The sequence below is a fragment of the Emydura macquarii genome, unplaced genomic scaffold, assembly GCF_026122565.2.
Source record: "Emydura macquarii macquarii isolate MOO-44397 ecotype Brisbane River unplaced genomic scaffold, CSIRO-AGI_Emac_v2 contig_719, whole genome shotgun sequence".
NCBI classification, from domain to species: Eukaryota; Metazoa; Chordata; order Testudines; family Chelidae; genus Emydura; species Emydura macquarii.
This window is the reverse complement of record NW_027130856.1, coordinates 10,699,280-10,719,694: the sequence shown is the minus strand read 5'-3', so window position 1 is coordinate 10,719,694 and position 20,415 is coordinate 10,699,280. Positions and strand designations below refer to the sequence as shown.

The 20,415-nt window shown below is 42.1% G+C and overlaps 1 protein-coding gene across 1 annotated transcript in view; it reads right to left on the bottom strand.

Moving 5' to 3' along the window:
- Positions 1-20,415, bottom strand: part of NCAPG2 (non-SMC condensin II complex subunit G2) — a 93,580-nt gene that overhangs the window by 31,044 nt on the left and 42,121 nt on the right. Inside the window, exons 12-16 of the mRNA XM_067542798.1 lie at positions 18,357-18,536; positions 17,321-17,473; positions 9,564-9,786; positions 6,891-6,994; positions 4,789-4,962 (exon numbers count right to left, since the gene is read on the bottom strand). Coding sequence (XP_067398899.1) covers positions 4,789-4,962; positions 6,891-6,994; positions 9,564-9,786; positions 17,321-17,473; positions 18,357-18,536 — 834 coding nt within the window. The remainder of the gene's footprint in view (positions 1-4,788; positions 4,963-6,890; positions 6,995-9,563; positions 9,787-17,320; positions 17,474-18,356; positions 18,537-20,415) is intronic.

Sequence of the window (20,415 nt, the reverse complement as noted above, 5' to 3'; positions counted from 1 at the left end):
GATGGTTGTTGTTGTTGTTGGAAAGGTATGCCATTGTAGACATTGTCTGGGTTTGTCCACCAGTGCAGAATCCTTGATTTTGGGGGGTAATGCCAGTTGTTTATTTAGACTCTGCATAGTAGCTATCCTTGAAGGCAGCGCATGTGTAATCTGGCATGCTGCACTACAAACGTAACGGCCATCATATGCCCCAATAGTTGAGGGCAGGTGCGTGCTGTGATGTACAGACTGTTTGTGACTTTGGAAATGAGGTTTGTCAGCGTAATGAATCTTTGTGTTGGTAGTGACACTTTTGCTTCTACAGAATCGAGGTGCGCACCAATAAATTCCAATTGCTGAGTGGGTGCTGTGGTCGATTTCTATTCATTTATTTGAAGTCCTATGCTTTGAAAGAGGTCTGTGGTCCTTCATGTATTCTGTAGTGCCCCTGAGCATGTGGAATGTCTGAAAAAGCAGTCATCCAGATATGGGAAGATGATTATCTCTTGTCTGTGCAAGTGTGCTGCCACGACTGCGAGTGTCTTGGAGAAGACCCATGGAGCAGTGGAAAGACTAAAGTATTTAATTTTGATAATGTCCTACTCCAACAGTGAACCAAAGAAAAACGCTGATGTGACTGGTGTACTGTAATATGAAAATAAGTGTCTTGCAGGTTCAGGCCTGAGAACCAATTTCCAGTGATGGAATTATTGTGGATAGGATGACCACCTTCAATTTGTGGACACAAACAAATCTGTTGAGTTTCCTGAAATCCAATATTGGCCTCCAACCTCCACTTTTTTGCTGGATCAAAAAGTATTGGGAATAGAATCCTCTTCCTCTGTATTGCAGAAGGACCTGTTCTATTGTCCCTATTTGTCTATTGTCCCATCTCTTGCTGTAGCAGGTGCTCATAAGAGCGGTCCCTGAAAAGGGACAGGAAGGGGGGTTGGGTAGGTGGTATGGTGTAAAAGGGATAAAGTAGCCCACTCGGATTATCTCTAGGGCCCAGATGTCAGTGGTAATTGACGCTCAAGTATTTTAGAATGGGCATAATCGGTGTCCAAAAAATTGCGTGGTGATGGTAGCTGGAATTGGTGTTGTGGGGAGGTTTCTCATGCCCTCAACCAAAGCTTCAAAACGATTTTGGCTGTGATGGTTGAGATGAGGGAGTTTAGGTTTGGTTCAGTCTGTATCTGAGGTTTGTGCTTCTGTCAGTATGTGTCAAATAGTCTTGGCTGTCTGTTGAAAGAGGGTTCTTTGCGTTGATATGGTCTGTATCTTTTATGCTTTTGGGCAGGTGTATAGATCCCGAGTGTTCTCAGGGTTGTCCTCGAGTCTTTCATACAGTGAAGTACTTCATTTGTCTTTTTGGAGAATAATTTCTCCCTGTCTACTTTTAATTGCAGATCCCTTGGAATGCCTGACGACTGCAGCCATGATGTGCACCGCATGACCATAGCTGTTGCTGTTGTCTGAACTGCTGTGTCAGTGACGTCCAAGCTTGCCTACAAAGATGTTCAGGGAATCAATTGTCATTCTGTCACCAGAGTCTTGAACTGATCATGTTTGTCCTCTGTTAAGTAGTTGGTGAAGTCATTCAATTTAGCACAGTCATCGTAGTCATATTTCACCAGAGTGCATTATAATTGGCCACTCTAAACTGTAGTGTTGCTGAAGAGTATATTTTACGCCTAAATAGATCAAGCCTCTTACAATCTTTGTCCTGTGGTTTACACCTATATGGTGTTTGTTTCTTTGGTTAGCAGCGTCTACAAACAATGAGTTTGGAGGACGGTGCGTAAATAGAAACTCAATAACCTTGGCAGGAACATAGTATCTTCTGTCTGCCCTTTTGTCAGTCGGTGGGACACCTGCTGGCATCTTGCCAGATGACTTCGACAAGTTCCATTATAGCATCACTTGATTTATATCTTGGTATTTCTTGGCTTATTGCCACTCTCTAGAACAGATCTTGAAACTGCTTGAAGTCATCTATTGTAGTTGGAGGCAGTGGCACTATCGCCTCATCAGGCAATGAGGAGGAGTTATGGGGTGGTGAAGCGTCCTGGTCTACACCTTCATCTGTGTCCTCTACGGGGTCCTCTTGTAACTCAGAGGCTTCTGGACCAATTGATGGTGGAGGTGATCTTGGTTCATTTTGTCCTACATTGGTGTCATGGGACGGCTGAGTTGTGCCCTATAAATAGCCCATGGCCCCCATGGGGGCCATTGCTGAGGAAATAGCATTTGTGGAATCATCCAAGACCATTTGAACCACTTTCTCATCATCTCCTCCATTTGGGATTTTGATCTGGATGAAGCTGCTGAGTCCCATCTCCTAAGGAATGAGTGGTGCAGTGAGAAGTGCTCTCATATAGATTGTCCTCTTTGTCGCTTGTGAATGGGGCCGCAAATCGGTGATGAGTTACACTCCATTATGGTGTGGTCCCGTGATGCATTGGTACAGAGTAGCCGTGAGTGCAGTGCCGACAGTATGGTACAGTATCCCGCTTTGCACAGCTGTTCTTGTAATTTCGATACTGTTGAAGTTGATGTGGTTTTGTCGGCCAGAACGGTAGGCAGCGTCTTTGTCTTGCGTACAACTTTCCTTGGTGCTGACTCTCTCAGTATCGAAGCCACTGGTGCTGAGGGGGAAAGCATCGGTGCTGTGTTGGGCTTCAGGGCCAATTTCGCTGGTGTCGATAGTGCTGTGGCAGACTCAGATCTGCGTCTCAGCTCCGCTGATTATCTTGTTGGCACTGATGTCTTGTTGGCGCAGACTGTGCCAGAAACATCGAAAGTGCTCACCTGTGAGGCAGTCAGCACAGGGGGCAGAGACCTGGCTGGAGATTGCTTCTTTTTGGGCACATCTACCTCTGGCGAGGTTGGGTCTCTTTTCCCTGTTCTTGTGGAGGTGGAGCTTGGTTCTGATGCGGGTCTAAGGAATTTCTCAATTAGAACAAGCCTCAGGTGGAGATCCCTATCATGCTTTGCTCTTGCCTTTAGGTTAGTGCAGTGAATGCACTTTGCCGAGATGTGTCCTTCCCCGAGGCATCCGATGCACAGAGTGGCCATTCAAGACAGGAATTGCTTCTCTGCAGGATCCTCATCTCTTGAATCCCAGAGAGCCAGGCATTTTAAGTATTGTCTAGTCCTCAGTGTAGAATTGATTATCTACTAAGGGGGGACCGGGGAAAAAGAATTTTTTTTTTTTTAATTTTTTAAAACAGTTGAAACTTGTGGGCTACTCTACCACTAACTTATTCTGACTGAACTATCTACCTGAAGTATTTCTAACTGTAATTCATTTGTGTTTTCCTGTCAGAAACAGTGCTGGTCTCAGGTCAAGGATGGTTGAGAAGGAACTGAAATGTCAAGCTGCACGAGCAATGGTTGAGGCACCAACGGTGTTGCGAAACACCTGCTGCGCATACGTGGCCCAGTTGCACGCAAAATCTCCAGTTGACGGCACTGGGATGCACCGACACCTGAAGTGGAGCACCCACAGGGACAGCACTTGAAGAAGATAACATTTAAACCCAAAGGAGCTGGGCATACCCTTTCCAGATTCCACTTCCCCAGAGAGAAGAAACAAGAAAAAATAACTATGGACAGTGAAGAGTTTTTTAAAATAAATTGTTATTGGGATAGCAAACTTGAAAGGAAAGGAAAGGAAAAAGGAGAACTAGAACTAACAGATACTCAATGAACGAACACTATCTCAAACAAGAGGAAAAAAATATAAGTGAGGTAATCTTACTGCTGAGGCTCTACTTCAAGCTGAGGTATCTGAGAAGGAACTGAGGGTGGTTCGCCCGCACAGTGCTATTAGCCCTGGTGCAGGGCACAAGATGAGGAGAGCTCATGTATGGGCCAAACAGGCACTGCTACCTAAAATTTCTGATATGAGGTGCAGGGGGCACAAGTGCACCTAGGGTGCAGCACCCATAGGGACACTACTCGAAGGAAGGGTGATTCTTCCGTTAAGGAAGCTTTAAGATGGCTTTTACAGTCCTTGAGGGCAAAAGCCACACAAATAAGAGAAACTTTCATTGGTTGATCCTTCCAAATGTATCATAGGCAGCACACAGACTGTATGTAACAAACAGAATTTGGCAGCTTTCATGAGAAATACCACAGGACTGGTTGAACAGATCAACTGGATTAACACTATGAAGATTAATAGAACCAATTGAACCAAACATGTCAAAGCCTAACAATGAATAAGTGCATCAAGGGAATGCTCACCACAAGGTAGAATTAAGATAGCAAAAACAGGTGCGAGGAAGAAGAGTCTGGTGTTTTCAAGTTGTCTACTGAAGTAGAGAAAGAGGAACTGGGGTGGTGATTATACAGAATGGTGGGGGGAAACTCCTCATATGAATATTTTGTTCTGCAGGGGAACCTCAACAGCCATTGTTTTCCAGAGACTTCCTACCTTGATTAAAAAAGACCAAGAGCACATGTACTCCCAGCAGTAGAGATCTATGATGATAATCAATGGAAAACAATTATATATTTGTTTCTGTTTCAATACTTAAAGTTATAGGGGCTCATGTGAAATTATACAGCCACTCCCTTGATTGGGAAATTCCAAGGACTTCACTCCAATCACTTATAGTTCATGGCATCATCCAAACACCATATGAGAACACAATTGCAGACAGACAGGGGACATGCACACATATCCCATGCAAGCACTAGAATTAAAAATAATTAAAAATAAAAAAGATACAGGTTTCTAGGAAGTCATTAATTTATATTTTAAATTTGCCACAATTTTTAATCTACGGTATTAAAGTTTACCTTAAATACTTTAAAATATTCTGGTAGTACAGAAGCAAACTTTCTGATTGTGTAACCTTTGGCTTCTTCATTGTGATCCAGTGCTTTGTGAATACTTCTCCAGAGAATTACAGTAACCTCCAGTAAGCTTGCCATGGAAGCCACATCATTTATTGACAACACATTATTCAGTATCTGAAATGCAAATTTGGGGATTAAAATATCTAACACTGTACAATATGAATGCAAATTAAAATTAGGTTTAAAAAATTAAAAAACCATTTTCTGAACTCTTCATTTAACAAAGGAGCTATGTTTACTGTAGAGGGATGTGAATTCCACAATTCAGACTTAACCCGTACAGTCATTTTGATAGATCCCTATTTGAATAAATCCAAACGCAGAATCATTTCTACCATTGTATACTTGGTATACATTTTAAGTATGCCTGGAATTCCTCCCAGGTTACTTCTGCTATTTGATCTACTTGCCACTCTCTCACATCACAGTTGCAGCCTTTTTTCCTATAGCTACTTTTTCTTGCCTTAGAATCATAGAATTGTAGGACTGGAAGGACCTCAAGAGACCATCTAGTGGCTTGGGCCCAGTCCCTGCACTTACAGCAGGACAAAATATTATCTAGACCATCCCTGACAGGTATTTGTCTAATCTGCTCTTAAAAATCTGCAATGATGGAGATTCCACAACCTCCTAGGCCATTTATTCCAGTGTTTAACTGCCCTGACAGTTAGGAAGTTTTTCCTAAGATCCAACCTAAATCACCCTTGCTATAATTTAAGCTTATTGCTTCTTGTCCTATCCTCAGAGGTTAAGCAGAATCATTTTTCTCCTTCCTCCCTGTAACAATCTTTTATGTACTTGAAAACGGTTATCTCCCCTCTCAGTATTTTCTTCTCCAGACTAAACAAACCCAATTTTTTCAATCTTCCCTCATAAGTGATGTTTTCTAGATCTTTAATCATTTTTGTTGCTTTTCACTGGACTTTCGCCAATCTGTCCACATCTTTTCTGAAATGTAGCATCCAGAACTGGACACAATCCTTCAGCTGAGGTCTAATCAGCACAGAGTAGAGCAGAAGAATTATTTTTAGTTGTCTTGCTTATAACACTCCTGCTAATACATCCCAGAACGATGTTCGCTTGTTTTACACCAGTGTTACACTGTTGACTCATATTTAGCTTGTGATCCACTTTGACTTCCAGATCCCTTTTTGCAGTACTCCTTCCTAGGCAGTCATCATCCATTTTGTATGTGTGCAACTGATTGTTCCTTCCCAAGTGGAATACTTTGCATTTGTCCTTATTGAATTTCATCCTATTTACTTCAGACTATTTCTCCAGTTTCTCAAGATCATTTTGAATTTTAATCCTATCCTCCAAAGCACTTGCAAACCCTCCCAGTTTGGTATCATTTTCAAACTTTATAAGTGTACTCTCTATGCCATTATCTAAATAATTGATGTAGATATTGAACAGAACTGGACTCAAAACTGATCCCTGCAGGACCCCACTTGATATGCCCTTCTAACTTGACTGTGAACCACTGATAACGTCACTCTGGGAATGGTTTTCCAATTAGTTATGTACCCACTTTATAGCAGCTCCATCAAGATTGTATTTTCCTAGCTTGTTTATGAGGTCATGCGAGACAGTATCAAAATCCTTACTAATGTCAAGATATACCACATCAACTGCTTCTCCTCATCCACAAAGCTTGTTACCCTATCAAAGAAAGCTATTAGGTTGGTTTGTCATGATTTATTCTTGACAAATCCATGCTGTTACTTATCACCTTATTATCTTCTAGGACAGCGTTTGCAAATTGATTGCTTAATTATATGCTGCATTATCTTTTCAGGTACTGACGTTAAGGTGACTGGTCTGTAATTCCCTAGGCTGTCCTTATTCCCCTTTTCATAGATTGGCATTATATTTGCCCCTTTTCCAACTCTCTGGAATCTTCCTATCTCTAGAGATCCCCACCTCTTCCTCTTATGGTCTCCCTCCATCATGTTCACTGTCCTGCCTGTCTCAATACAAGTGTTATTTTAAAATGTTGTTAGTGCTCAGTGTAAAGTGAGAGCCTTATTTTACTTTCTTACACTCATATTCTCTTTTTCACTTTCTTCATCATCATCTTGATTTTCTTTTATTGCTCTCTGGATGCAGGCATTCAAGCAGCGCCGAATAGTGAGCATCAATTTAGCTAAATTTTAAAAGTAGATTATTTAGAAAAATATTCCATTTAAGAACATTTTACCAGCAACAGATAATTATAAAAATTATGTTGGGGAGTGGGAAATAAGAAGCAGACATAGCTGGTATATAAGATACCAATTCCATTAAAAGTAAATTTGATATATTCAAATATGAAATAGTTGTGGCTTAAGTAATCATCACCCTCTATGATCAAAAAAAACCAAAAACCAAACCAAAACAAAAACAACAAAAACCACCACTCCCTCACCTTGTGTGGTATTATTCTCCAGGGAAAGGATCACAGGAAGCTACTGAATTTATTTGGAATCACTTTGGAATTATTTCAGTGGAAATAATTTGGAATTACTTCAGTGGACTATGTTCAAAACACTATGGCTACTTGGCAAAGGGTCCCCTGTTATTTGCAAACTCTCACCTCAGATCTGACAAATTCACTAAACCAAGGATATTTATCCATGAGTAACGTGTAAGATATCTACAGAAAATTCCTGGACAAGACTCAATCATTGCAAGATGTATGGATGGATATTATTTAAAGAATAATGTATTTATATTGAAAGTATGTTTCATGGACTAAGTAAAAATAGAGCCTGGTCTACACTAGAAAATTAGGTTGCTGAGCTATGTTGGTTGGGGTGTGAAAAATCTACATCCCTGAGTGGCATTGTTAAACTGACCTAACCTCCATTGTAGACAGCACTAGGTCAACGGAAAAATTCTTCTATTGACCCAGCTAACATCTTTTGGGGAGATGGATTACCTATGCCAACAGGTAGCATTTTAAATATAGACATACCCTTATTCACTGGGGTAAGGTGTCTCGGTGAGGAGCCATTCAAGCAAGAGGAAGTTGTCACCTCCACCCTAGTCAGCTGGCAAGGTAATAAAGGCTCTATTGTCTACCCTTGCCACAACCCAAAATAATCAATGGAAAAACATCAAAGACAATAGCAAATGATATAAACCACTTGGGGGCGACAAGGAACATTGTAGCAGACAGAAGGTCATCCTGGCTGTGAATAAGGACAAAAGACTATGTCAGTATCATCAAGTGTAGGGAAAGATTCTGTATACATTCACTGAAGAAATCCTCTGAGGAACAGGGGACTTTCAGGAATGTTTGCATCCTGATTCTTGTGAAAAAAGCCAGTTCTGCACCCGTCTGAACTTCGTGGGGGAGAGCGGAAGAGCTTACTTTATTATCTAGGAAAGATAACTACTGACAGGTGTAGATCTAGGTTCACATTTTATTTTGTGCTGTAACCAGTTGTTCCCATCACACTCTCTCACTTCTAGTTATATCTTTATTCTTTCTTAAACAAACCTACTTTTGTTTTAGTACAAGTGCCCATAAGTGCTGTGTGGTTTACAGGAGTGGTGGTTTAAGATAAAACTGGTAAACTGGGTATACTACACTTCTGGGCATAGATCTGGAATTTCTGTGAGTAGCCAATCATGGAATCAGTCAGGGGCTCAATATCAAAAGAGAACAATTTGAAGGGACTCGGGGATTAGGGTGCACCTACTGTTAACCTGCAAGGTGAAGTTAGGGCTGGCATAGCCCAAAAAAGGAGTAATAAAGAAACCGAAAGGGAGCTGACACTCAGATACCACAAGGAAGACTCCCTCTTGCTGGAGGCAGCAGGTAAACAAAGTGACTTTCAGTCCTGGGTGCCCTGAGAACCATCAAACTCTCCTAGACATAAATCTATAACTACTTATAGAAACCACAGTAGCCCAATCATCTTTGAAATCTCTCAGTGTCCACACAATCACTCATTTCTAGAATGTAGGGATTGTTCTTTGGGTGACCAGAAGACTTGAGTGTGGAATCGCTTTGTGTAGATTACTTATTTATTTCTGACATTAATAAGTAAAATAAGTAAAACACTCTCCTGATCTGCTTGCTGGCATGGGTTCAATAGCAGTGTTTGCTAGAAAGAAAAACTTCCTGCAATGTATCTCCCTGATTCTCTTGAGACCAGAAGTATTTTCAATTAGGGAAATTTGGAAGAATTTGAAGAGACTTTTGTAGAGTCAGCCACTTGACAATACTGGGGACCCCCAAGCGTAAGGTATCTTGATATTAGAGGTAAAAAAATTTCATTTATACAGCATCTTCCACATGACTACATCAAAGCAGTTAATAAACTAATATATTTAACTTCACTGCATCCCTGTAATGTAGTTAATCAGCCTTATTTTAAGAAAGAGGAAACAGGGATATAGAAGTTACCACTACCCCGCATGCATACACACACCCACCCACCCACCCCCAAGCATGGGTTGTAACCTGTGACCTCTGGGATCTTCATCACCATTACTATAAAGAAAATCACTGACGACTGCAGTCACTAGATGCACTGGAGTTTTATAGCTGATGCTGGAATGTGACCTTACTGGAATTAAGACCTTTAGAAGTTCTCTATTAATTTTATGTTAGTAGCAAAGATACAACAGTCCATTACTGATAAAACTAATGGAGACACATTAAACGTTAAACAAGTAATATAAAATTGACATTCCCAGGACTCTTATCGTGTCCAGTACTTTACCTATGTTGGTGGGAGCAGTGTATTCATAAGCATACCGATAGAACTTTCTGGCTGCTGCTGGATTCATCTGGATTAGCGTAACACAGCGTTCACACCATACCTCCTCGGGTTGATTAACAGGCAAGAAAGAGTTGAATAGGAGATTTACTAAGCGGCGTGACACAGGGCGTGAATCAACTTCAAGGCGAGTCAAAAGATGCTCCATGGGACAAATTTTCCAAAACTTTTTTTTTTTTTTTTTTTTTAAAGGGAGAAGGGGAGGAAGTTAAAGTGGAAGAGAAAGAGAAACATATTACAATCTTTTATGTTAAAAGTACTTTCTTCACCAAAACACCCAATCTGAACAAAACTAAAATGTATTGTCTAAAGTGAAATAGTAAAATCCACAGTACCAGTACCATACCATTATTCAGATGTACTACATGACAGCTCTACTGTACTAATCAAATTCCAACTTTCACAATTACAATCGTGTGTACCTAAATTCTTTATGCAGTTTCAGTTGGATAATGAAGAATTACTTACCTGCAATAGTAATACTTTGAAAACATCAACACAAATATTCAGGATCAGTGGTTCTCAACCTGCGGCCCATGGGCTGCTTGTGGCCCAATCAGCACACAGCTGTGGCCCATGTGATATCCTCAGGGCCATACAGGTAGTATTGGATGGAGCTCACAATCATAAATAGGTTAAGAACCACTGTTCAGGATTCTCACTCAGGTCTCACACTCCCAACCTGAGACAGGGTAGAAAGATTTTATGTTTTGAGGCAGCTGTACGGATGACAAGTCCACATGTTTACTTCCAGATATAGCCACCAATGGTTACCCCATGTCATCAGCTGCCGCTATTTCAGTCCTGTCAGTAACACAGTAGTTGAGATATGGAATACAGAATTCTTAATTATGCCAATAGTAATGCTATTGATCTACATCAATCATTTTTGTGGCAAGGTTTTGAATTAGTTAGGTCTATATTTTTAGATCTGGGATTCAAAAAATTTTTGGAATTGTTATTAGGCACTGAAAAATATCCTTCCTTCTGGCTCACTGATTCCAGCAGTATTTCCCTTGTGGTTACAAATACAGTGTTACTACATGCAGCTGAGTGGACCAGCCTCTCCTAATAATCACTTTAATAATAAGGGCTTATTCAAAACATCTCTTTTCCAACATCCAGGACTTAACAAGAGTACATATTTTCCTATTTATTTAAAAAAATGTTATTAAACTTTCATAACTGTTGTTCCTCAACATGTGTTGCACATTTCTGGCATACATGCATCCTGCACACAGTCACCAGAAATTTTTCCCTCAGTGGTACCTGCTGGGGCAACTTGAGCACCCTCTTCTGCCACGCACCAGTGCATGCCAGTATAAAGAGCCCAGTCACCCCCAAGCTCTTTCCAATTCTTTCTTGCCAGACAACTCTGATGCAGAGAATTAGGAGGGCGAATAGGGGAAATGGAAATGTACAACACATTTCTAAAACAATAGTTATGAAAGGTTAGTAACTATTTTTTCTTTGGGTCATCGTACATGTACATTCCACTCGATGACTCAAAAGCCATAACGTAGGAGGAGTTCATGTACATACAGACTGGAGTACAATTTGTCCATCACTGGAGTACTCAGTAATGGCATAATAGGACACAAAGGTGTGAATACGTTGCTGCCCTATAGATGTCCTAGATACGGACTTGATCTAGGAAAACCATCAAGACTGCCTGCCATATCGCAGAATGTGCCATCAATTTGCCCAGCAGGGAAATGCCTGCCAGATCATAACAGACATGAATGCAGAAAGTTACCCAGGACAAAATTATTTGTGAAGAAACAGGATGACCCTTTATTCTGTCTGCTGTGGTCACCAATCTATGTAGGATGCCAACACATTTCTAACATCTAAAGTGGGCAGATGTTGCTCCTCTATTGTCTTGTGGTTTGGGTTAAAATGTAGGAAAGTAAATTGACTGGTTAATATGAAAATTTGATACCACTTTTGGGAGAAATCTTGGATGCAGGTGCAAGTACACCTCATCCTTAAGAGGAGTATTGTATAAGGCAGTTTGGACGTCAGAGCACACAATTTGGCCACCTCCTGTCCAAAGCAATAGCTGCCAGGCAAGCCACCTTTAGAGACAGGTGCAGTAAGGAGGACGTTCTTAGAGCCTCAAACGGCAGCCCCAGGAGCTTTGTCATATCTAAGGTCAGATCCTGGAGGGGACAGGTTTCCTTATTTGAGGATTCAACTTTTCCAGGCCCTTCATAAATCTGATTATCATATCATTAGAAAATATAGAATGGTTATTTACATGGGGATGGAAAGCTGATATTGCTGCCAGGTGGAAGAACATATAGAAGAATAGCTAACCCCTGCTATTTTAGGTGCAATAGCCCAGGATATGCTGGAGAGAGGAGTGTATTGGAGAGACCCCAGATTGACAAAACCAGAGGGGTAGAAATAAATTGGAGGGTATATCCCACTTCCACAGTGCTTAATACCCATCAGTCTAAGGTAATCCAGGACCAAGCAGTGGACAAGTGGGAAAGGTAGTTTGCAAGTCTGGGGAAAATGGAAACTGGCATGGCAACCTTAAGCATCCCATCAAAATGCTTAAACCACCTGTTTAGCACCCCTGGGTGTCTAGATGGTGCAGACCGTTGTGCAAAGGCAGAAGGAGAAAAAGGTCTGTATATACAACCCCTATTTTTTTTTTCTCTGCAGATCCTGCCAAGGGGCAGGGGCAGAGTAACAGTGGGTCTGCTGTGGGCAGAACGCTTTCTGGAGGGGACTGGAGTGTACAACCCCAAAGACTTTAGAGTTGTCCTAGAGTCCTTCAAGCCATGGAGCTTAAAGTCAGTTTGCTCCAAAATCAGCAAAGACCCTTCAAAGGGCAGGTCCTGTAAGGTCTGTTGGATCTCTTGTGGAAGACCCAAAAATTGCAGCCAAGAGTTCCTGCACATGGCAGCTAGGTATATGGTTTCTGCAGTGGCCGAGTCCAGTGCATCCAGCACAGCCTGCAGTGAAGAACTTGCTACAGATTTCCCTTGGTCAACTAATGAGAAAAACTCCTGCCTAGAATCCTCTGGCATCATGTCTCAACTTAAAATGGAGTCCCAAACATCAAAATCGTATCAGCACAAAGGTGCTTGCTGGTTGGCAATCCTGAGTTGCAATCGCCCAGTGGAATAACAACTTTTCTACCAAACAGATCTAGTTTTCTTGCATTTTTTGATGTGGGGGGGGTTACACCTTGTTACCCTGGTCATTCCCTTTCATTGGACACTGACACCACGAGAGAGCCCAGGTGTGATGAGAACATAGGTATTCAAGCCCGTGAAGGCAGACAGTAATTAGGTGAGACCCTCACCTAAACTGGAGGTAGGAGGAAGGGATGAAGAGGTCTGCTAGCAAGCTGTAATAGGATCCATATTTGCCTCATTAATAGGGAGAACACTCTTGAAAGCTCTACTGTAGCCAAAATATCAAGGCAGTGTGAAGATTCTTTAAATCTTCTCCACCTGGATCCTGAGGGTTAAGGCCACCCTCTGTAATAGCTCTTGGTGGGCCTTATAGCTGTCTGGGGGAGGCAAAAGTGCCTCACCAGGAGAAGGCCAGCACAAGCTGACACTGCTCTTCCTCCACTAGTTGTCCAGCAAGGGCCTCCTGAATAACCTCTTGCTGCTTAGCGTTGAGACTGGTACCAGGCTCAGGAACAAAGTGCCTGGTGAGTACATGCCCCACACCTCTCTGAGGACATAGAACAGGAACATCTGTTCAAAGCATGACTAAAGTGAAGTTAATGGAAGCTGTGAGTGCTCAGCACTTCTGCAAATGATACCCCAGGGTCACAAGTCAGGCACCCAGAAAATGAGGAACACAATTAGTGGCCATCTCTGAAAAATTTGGTTTAAGTGACTTGCCTACCATCACATTGGAACTCTGTGGCAGAAGCATAAATAGAATTCAGTTTTCCAGGGCAGCATTCAGCTGCCTCAATCATGAGACCAACTTTCTCTTTCTGCAATCCTCTGTCTCATTCACTACACACCTTCCATCTTCTGCAACAAATGAGGCAGGAGTCCTACAGACAACAGCCTGTTTTACTATACAACTTAATTCATCCCTAGAGTCCGTCCATCCTGTGCACTGAATGAGACGGTCTTGTAGAAAAAAAAATAATGTGACCATGTAATTAAGGATTACAGGCCGGCTTAATTCCGGCATTTCCTAACCCCAGAGTGCTTGACTTTGCAGGCTTAATAATGTTTTTATATTGCTTTTTTAAAAGGCTAGGAAGACGTGCACAAAAAACTGAAAAAACTCCATACAAATTCTATCACATGCCATAATATTAACACCTATATGGGTCATTAGGAAGGCTGGAACCTTTAGATCCATGGCCCAGATCTCTTGCAGTTGAGCTGATAAATAACAGAGCAATAGTAGGTTGCCACCCTCTACTTGAACCAGGTAGTAGAATGGGAATGAGACACTGTCAGTAGGCTTCCCAGATATCTGTTGATGGCCAGGAATGGTGAGACTTGGAATCTTGGGTTCCATTCCAGGCTCTGGAGAGGCATGTCCTCAAATGAGAAGATGTCTCCCCATTCTCCTTCAACCTGTCCCTGGTATGTATATACAGTGTACACACACACGTACACACACACACGTACACCAGCTCATCACCTCAGTCTCATTTGTCTTACCTAGCCAGTCTAAGTGTCTATTCCTCAGGCTTCTCATATGAATCCCCGTCTCCTTGCCAGCAAGTCCTACTTTCCTCATCCCAGTCTTCCCCATTTTCACTTCCCTAACCAGCCACTCTGATTCCCCACCACTACCACCACTTCTGGCTCTTCATCCAATTCATCTCACTCACAACCTTCAGTAACCCCATTCCACATCTCCTCAGAGGCCCAGTCTCCCAAGTCGTCATCCCCACATCCTAGCTCCTCCATCAGATCTGCCTCCCCTCTCCCTATCTTCTCCCCTCTGGCTACAAGTTCCTTTCCCTCCACACTGCCTGGGCATCAGTGGGAGGGGGTAGGGGGTAAGGAATAGTGGCATTGAGAACACAGATCAGACAGGCTTCCAGTTCTCAGTTCCAGTGGCTGGATCTGGCACAGCCTGGTCCACCAGAAACTGCAGTTGCAGTGGAAGTCCTGGTCAACCAGCTGTAGTTCTGGGCTGCAGCACATTCTTAATAGGCAACCTTAACAAGAGGCAGTGCTATGAGCCCCTCCTATAATAAATGTAATAAAATGAATGATTCATACTCTAATAACAATAGCCACATCAGCATGGACAGGTGTTCTACAGGATATTGGTATATTTTTTAGATGGCTGTACCACATGCCTCAAAGCAAACCTAAAAAGTGTGTGCCAATGCATGACCACTGAATTTTCATACTGGAAACTAAAATACAGCCCCATTCCCAGAAATTGCTGCTCTTTGCCCAAGATACATGTTTACATGAAATCTGCAATTTGCTGCCTTTGAAATTTCAAAATCTTATTCAAATTTAAAATATGAAGAAAAGCATTTTGATAGATGAGATTTGCAAACAGGTATAGAATCATGTCATCTGAGACCAGTAATGAAACATGGAGTAATGAAACATGGGCAAACTTCCAGGACACCAGTGCTGAGCAATCAGTTTGTGTCAGATGAATAAGATTTGCACCGAGGCATAAGCACAAGCATTAGTGTCACGGTGATCTTTTTGCCACTCCATGTTAGCTCTGCTGAAGGGAGAACTATTAGGAAATACTGCCTTTACATCAGGGCTTACTTAACCAGTATTTTAGCAAGACCCAATGTGACACACTGTACCTCATGTACATCCCTATAGTGCGATTTGTGTATCATTCATGTTCAACCTTACAGTGTAACTGTATTGTCTGATGCAAAGTATGCCATGCAACGTGTTTTTGGAATGCTCGTGGCATACTGAACATTATTGTTATGGTAGCAGATTTCCTGCAATGTCATACATATGTACAGATATGAAACTCTGCTGTGTCATATCCTCATGTGTGCGTCTCACATAGCGTGAATAGATGTAGACGAGCACAAGGCTGTGTTTCCATGCCCCGCAAAGGCATGTATATAGGAAGAATGGACTGGCCACACCTGTGAGCATTTTGGCTCAAGTGAGAGAAATCATGTCCATTGCTAAACAGGGCTGATCACCTGACCGCAGGGGGCATTGGGGAAAACTTGTTAAAAGCTGACGTGTCTGTCTCTTGACTCTCCCTTGGAGCCCACCAACACCAAAGACTGAGAATCTACCCACAAGAAGAGGGGGCCTGGTTGCAAGAGGCATCGCAGCCAGCCTGTGTGGTAAGTGGAATACAGACTGACATATTAATCTTAGGTTAAGATGCGAGTTACTTTTAGTTAATTGTGATTAACTCCTTGACTTATTAATAATTTATTTAGAGTCACTTAAAATCTTGCTGTAGTCAATAAACTTGTTTGTTTTATCTAAAACAGTGCATGTGGATTGAGTGCATGCAGAGACCTCACTTTGACATGCACCAGCTCTGTCTGGCAATTTATCAAAGAAATAGAGTGACAAGTGTAAATGAGCTTGCAGGGTGCAGTATGCAGCACTGAACCCTGCAATATGGGAGTTCCCGGGGTTGCATCTGGGACTGGAGATGTTTGCTGGATGTCTATCCCATGAATGGTTGGCCAGAGTGCTCCTTCACTAGGTGAGGGACCGATTACATGCAGGAAGCTGGGCGTGGGCCGACCCAGGAGTGGGTGGTTCACACAACAAAGCAGGGTAAATCAGGGCCCAGGAGTGAAGAATTGGGGTGACATCTACACCACAGTCCAGATTACAAGGGGAGGGAGGGGAACATCACACCCAAAGTTCACAAAACTTTTTCAGAGTGGGCTCTATCTCAGTGATGACCACCTCCTCTATGTGGAACTATGCAACCTCATTGTAGCAGCTACTGAACGGTTTTATTTTTCTTTAAAAATAAAGAATAATCTTATTTCTCTCTCTCTCCCCTCCATGCTCCCTTACACATTATTCTCTGCAACTTGGTTCCCTTTATCTCTGATCTCATGGGACATTCTTTCTCAACTAGTGGCCTTGCCACATAAGCAGCTTCCAGTTTTTCTTTTCCTGCCAGTTCTGATCCCAGAGGGCTGATTATGTATCCTCTTTTTTTCTTAAGTAGCAACTGGCCCAACAGAAAAAGGCAAAAGCTGAAACTGTTTTTGTTATTGAAAAAGGAACTGAGAGGTACTAATCAAGAATACACTAAAGTTACTAAGAATCTAAGAGGAAAAGATTAACTTGTCATATGGAAAGTTTGATCCTCACTTGAGGCAATATAAAAATTCTGCTGCAGTAATCTGACGTGGCAGTATTTCTCCCCCATTAGCCTCTTTACAATGAAACAATCATGGAGAGGCAGGAAGATCACAGGACACTAGATTTAGTCCCATGGTACTTAAGAATCTAGACAACAATATTAACAATTCTCAAATGTATAGCAGGAAATGCTTAAATTCCACTACCCAGTTTTTACATCTCAAACCTTTAATGGGACATACATAATCAATAAAAATCAATAAAAACAATTTCCTGCAAGTCTCTCCAAATTATTGGTTAAGTATTCTAACAACTGACTGATTGCAGTATTGATAAATATACATCTTTCATAATAAATTGCCTTGTTCTACTTACATCTCCTGTCTGCTGCCTAGCAAGTTCTATTTATCCTACCTTGGCAGCTCTGACAGCCTTAATTTTCAGCAGCATATCAACAAAAGCCACTCGCACTTTCTCAGAATTGTCATGGAGACTGTATTTTACTGTTGGCAGGAGCTGTTCCAATAATGGATGGCTTAGTTTGTTGTTCAAAATTATAGGCAGACACTGCAACAGAAATATCACACTGAATAAAAAAACATCAAAACAGCAGACGTACAAAAACTGAACTAAAATTATTAAAATTACTAAACTTAAGGCTAACTGTAGTGGCAGATGTTTAATTTACATATGTTTTCTATAACTAACTATCTTTTAAAAGAAAGTGCTAAAGATCATCTCAAAGTATCTTATTAATTCCTTTTATTTCAGATGAAGTGGTTTTAGGTTGTAAGATCTTCAGGCCTGGGACAGTGTTTTTATTCATGTCTTGTACTTGAGGAGTACATGTTTCTGTCCAGGAAATCAGTCTGACATTTGTTAGATGGAGTTGACTAATCAATTGTGGTATACTTAACAGCTATCTGGGAAATGGCCTTCCCCATGACACAGACAGCAACATATGTATCCAACCATGGAAAGACTGAGTGTGGGATACAAAACAACACTTAAACCCAGTCTCTCTCCCCAGGTCTTTTTCTTTCTCTTTCTTTCTTTCTCTGGGTCAGGCATGATGCCTTGGAATCAAGTTGAAAACAGTTGTATGTGAAAACATACAGGGTTGTATGATTAAATATACATTTTTAGTTATCTGAAGAAAGTCTGGTTAAAATACCAAACCAGAAGCATGGAGAGGAGGTCTGTCCACTTTTATGTAGCCACAGAGAGGAATTGAGGTGGTTGGGGATCACATAGCTCAGCTCTAAATGTTTGCTGCCACATGGGGTATATCTCAAGAAAAATTACACAAAGACCAACTTGAAAAATCAAAACGTTTTACAAACAGCAAGCCTTCTACTGAAGTTGACCCATAATAACCTCCCTATGCTTCAAGGAAAACGTAAAAATTTACTATCAATGCAAGTTTTTAAAGTGTGCATATTAAACTTACCTTAAAAACAGAACAGCGAACATCAGCTGAAGTTACGTCAAAAGCCAGATCTCCAATTAGTTTTTTTAAAAGCTCAGCAAGGATGGTTGCAGGAATCATCTCCCAGTATTTGGATGTTATTTTACTAACACCAAGTACCCCTGTAGAGCGGACCAATGGTTGAGGATCTTCTAAAAGACTCTATAAACAAACAAGAGAAGGAAACAAATTTCATGTATGCATCTTCATGCTTTCTGTTGATATTTCAAATAAACAAAAATAATCGCTTTAGCATTTAACCAAACCACACAAGATGTGACAGTATAGAATACTGTCATATAGTAAAACCTCTGAGTTACAAACTGACCAGTCAACCACACACCTTATTTGGAACTGGAAGTATGCAATCAGGCAGCAGCCGAGATCCCCCCCCCAAAAAAGCAAATACAGTATAGTACTGTGTTAAATTTAAACTGGTTTAGAATGCTTGCTCCTGCCTTGAGTTCAGGGCACTGGAGTAAAAGACCTCTCTCAAGGTCCCTTCTAGTCCTACAATTCTATGATTCCACTAAAAAAAATAAAGGGAAAGTTTAAAACAAGATTTGACAAGGTAACAAAACTGTTTCTGTGTTTGCTTCATTTAAATTAAGATGGTTTAAAGCAGCATTTTTATTCTGCATAGTAATGCTTCAAAGCTGCATTAAGTCAATGTTTAGTTGTAAAGTTTTGAAAGAACCACCAAAATGTTTTGTTCAGAGTTAGAACATTTCAGAACAACCTCCAATCCCGAGGTGTTTATAACTCTGAGGTTCTATTGCAGTGGTCCCCAAAACGCGGCCCATGGGGGCTTTCAAAATGGCCCGCGCTCCCCTCCTGCTAGCTGGGAGGCAGGCTGCAGCCGCCTGTCTCCCGCCTGGTCCTGGTGCACAGCTGGAAGGTAAGCTAAACCACCCGCCTCCCGGCCAGTCCCAGCACAAAGCTGGGACCCTGGCAGCAGCCAGGCGCCTCCCGCCTGGTGCCTGCTCCCAGCAGGGAGACGGGCTGCAGCCTCCAACCTCCCGCCTGGTGCCCACTCCAAGTCAAGCAGCTGCCAGTCACCTTCCTAGTCCCGGCTGGTCCTGGCACAAAGTGTGGGGCCCCCAAAAGCAGGGCCCCAGGCGGTCGACCTGATTGTCTATCCCTGGACAACTCTGGCAGTTGGCCTGGGTCCCAAGTGCTGGGGTCCCTGCAGGAGTCAGAGGAGCATTGCCTAAAGACCCAGGCGAGTGTGTTGCTGCAGGGCTAAAAGATGGTGCAGGCTCCTTGCTGCAACCAGGGGGTGGGAGATCAGCAAGAAGGCACCCTCCTCGGTGAACTCCTTCCCTCTGGCTGCAGTACGGGGGTTTAGGGACTGCTGACAGAGCAGCCAGGACCCACCATGCCTGAGGAGGGGCAGGACTCTAAAAATCAATGCCTTCTGGTTTGGCCTGCATTTAGCAGACCACCCAATCTGATTTAGCTTCCAGGCCCTGTGCTTCTGTAGTGACAGTCACTCATCTACAGTGGTGCTTTGTGAGTGAGACATATTGTGCATGATTTGTAGATATTCAACAGTTAATGTGAAAATGAGCACAGCACCATCAAAAGAATAAAAAAAGCTAAAGTCAGAGGACAGGGCAGCTGGAAATGCATCTTGCTGTGAGTTTAACATGTATTTTTCTTTCCACTCACTATTAACGATGGGAGGTGGAAGAAAACCAGTCTGAGTTTTGTGTTTCTGTGTTGAAAAAGTATAACTTGGAACAGCACTACAAGACTCAATCACACAGACCTTGATGTGAAATATCAAATCGGTTCTGATGTACAGCGGGAGTATGTTTCAGGAAAGAAAGTGCATTGAGCAGTCAGCAGTCATTATTTGTGAATAAGTATGAGCAAAGCAGAAGTGCAATTGTGCTTCCTATGAGGTAGCTCTACTGTTGCCCCCCCCCCCCCCAAAAAAAAAAAGCCTTTTACAGATGGAGAGGAAATCGTGAAGCCTGCCCTAAAAATAGCAGCCAGAATGTTGGGCAACAAGCATGTCGAGACCAAATTTAAAGAC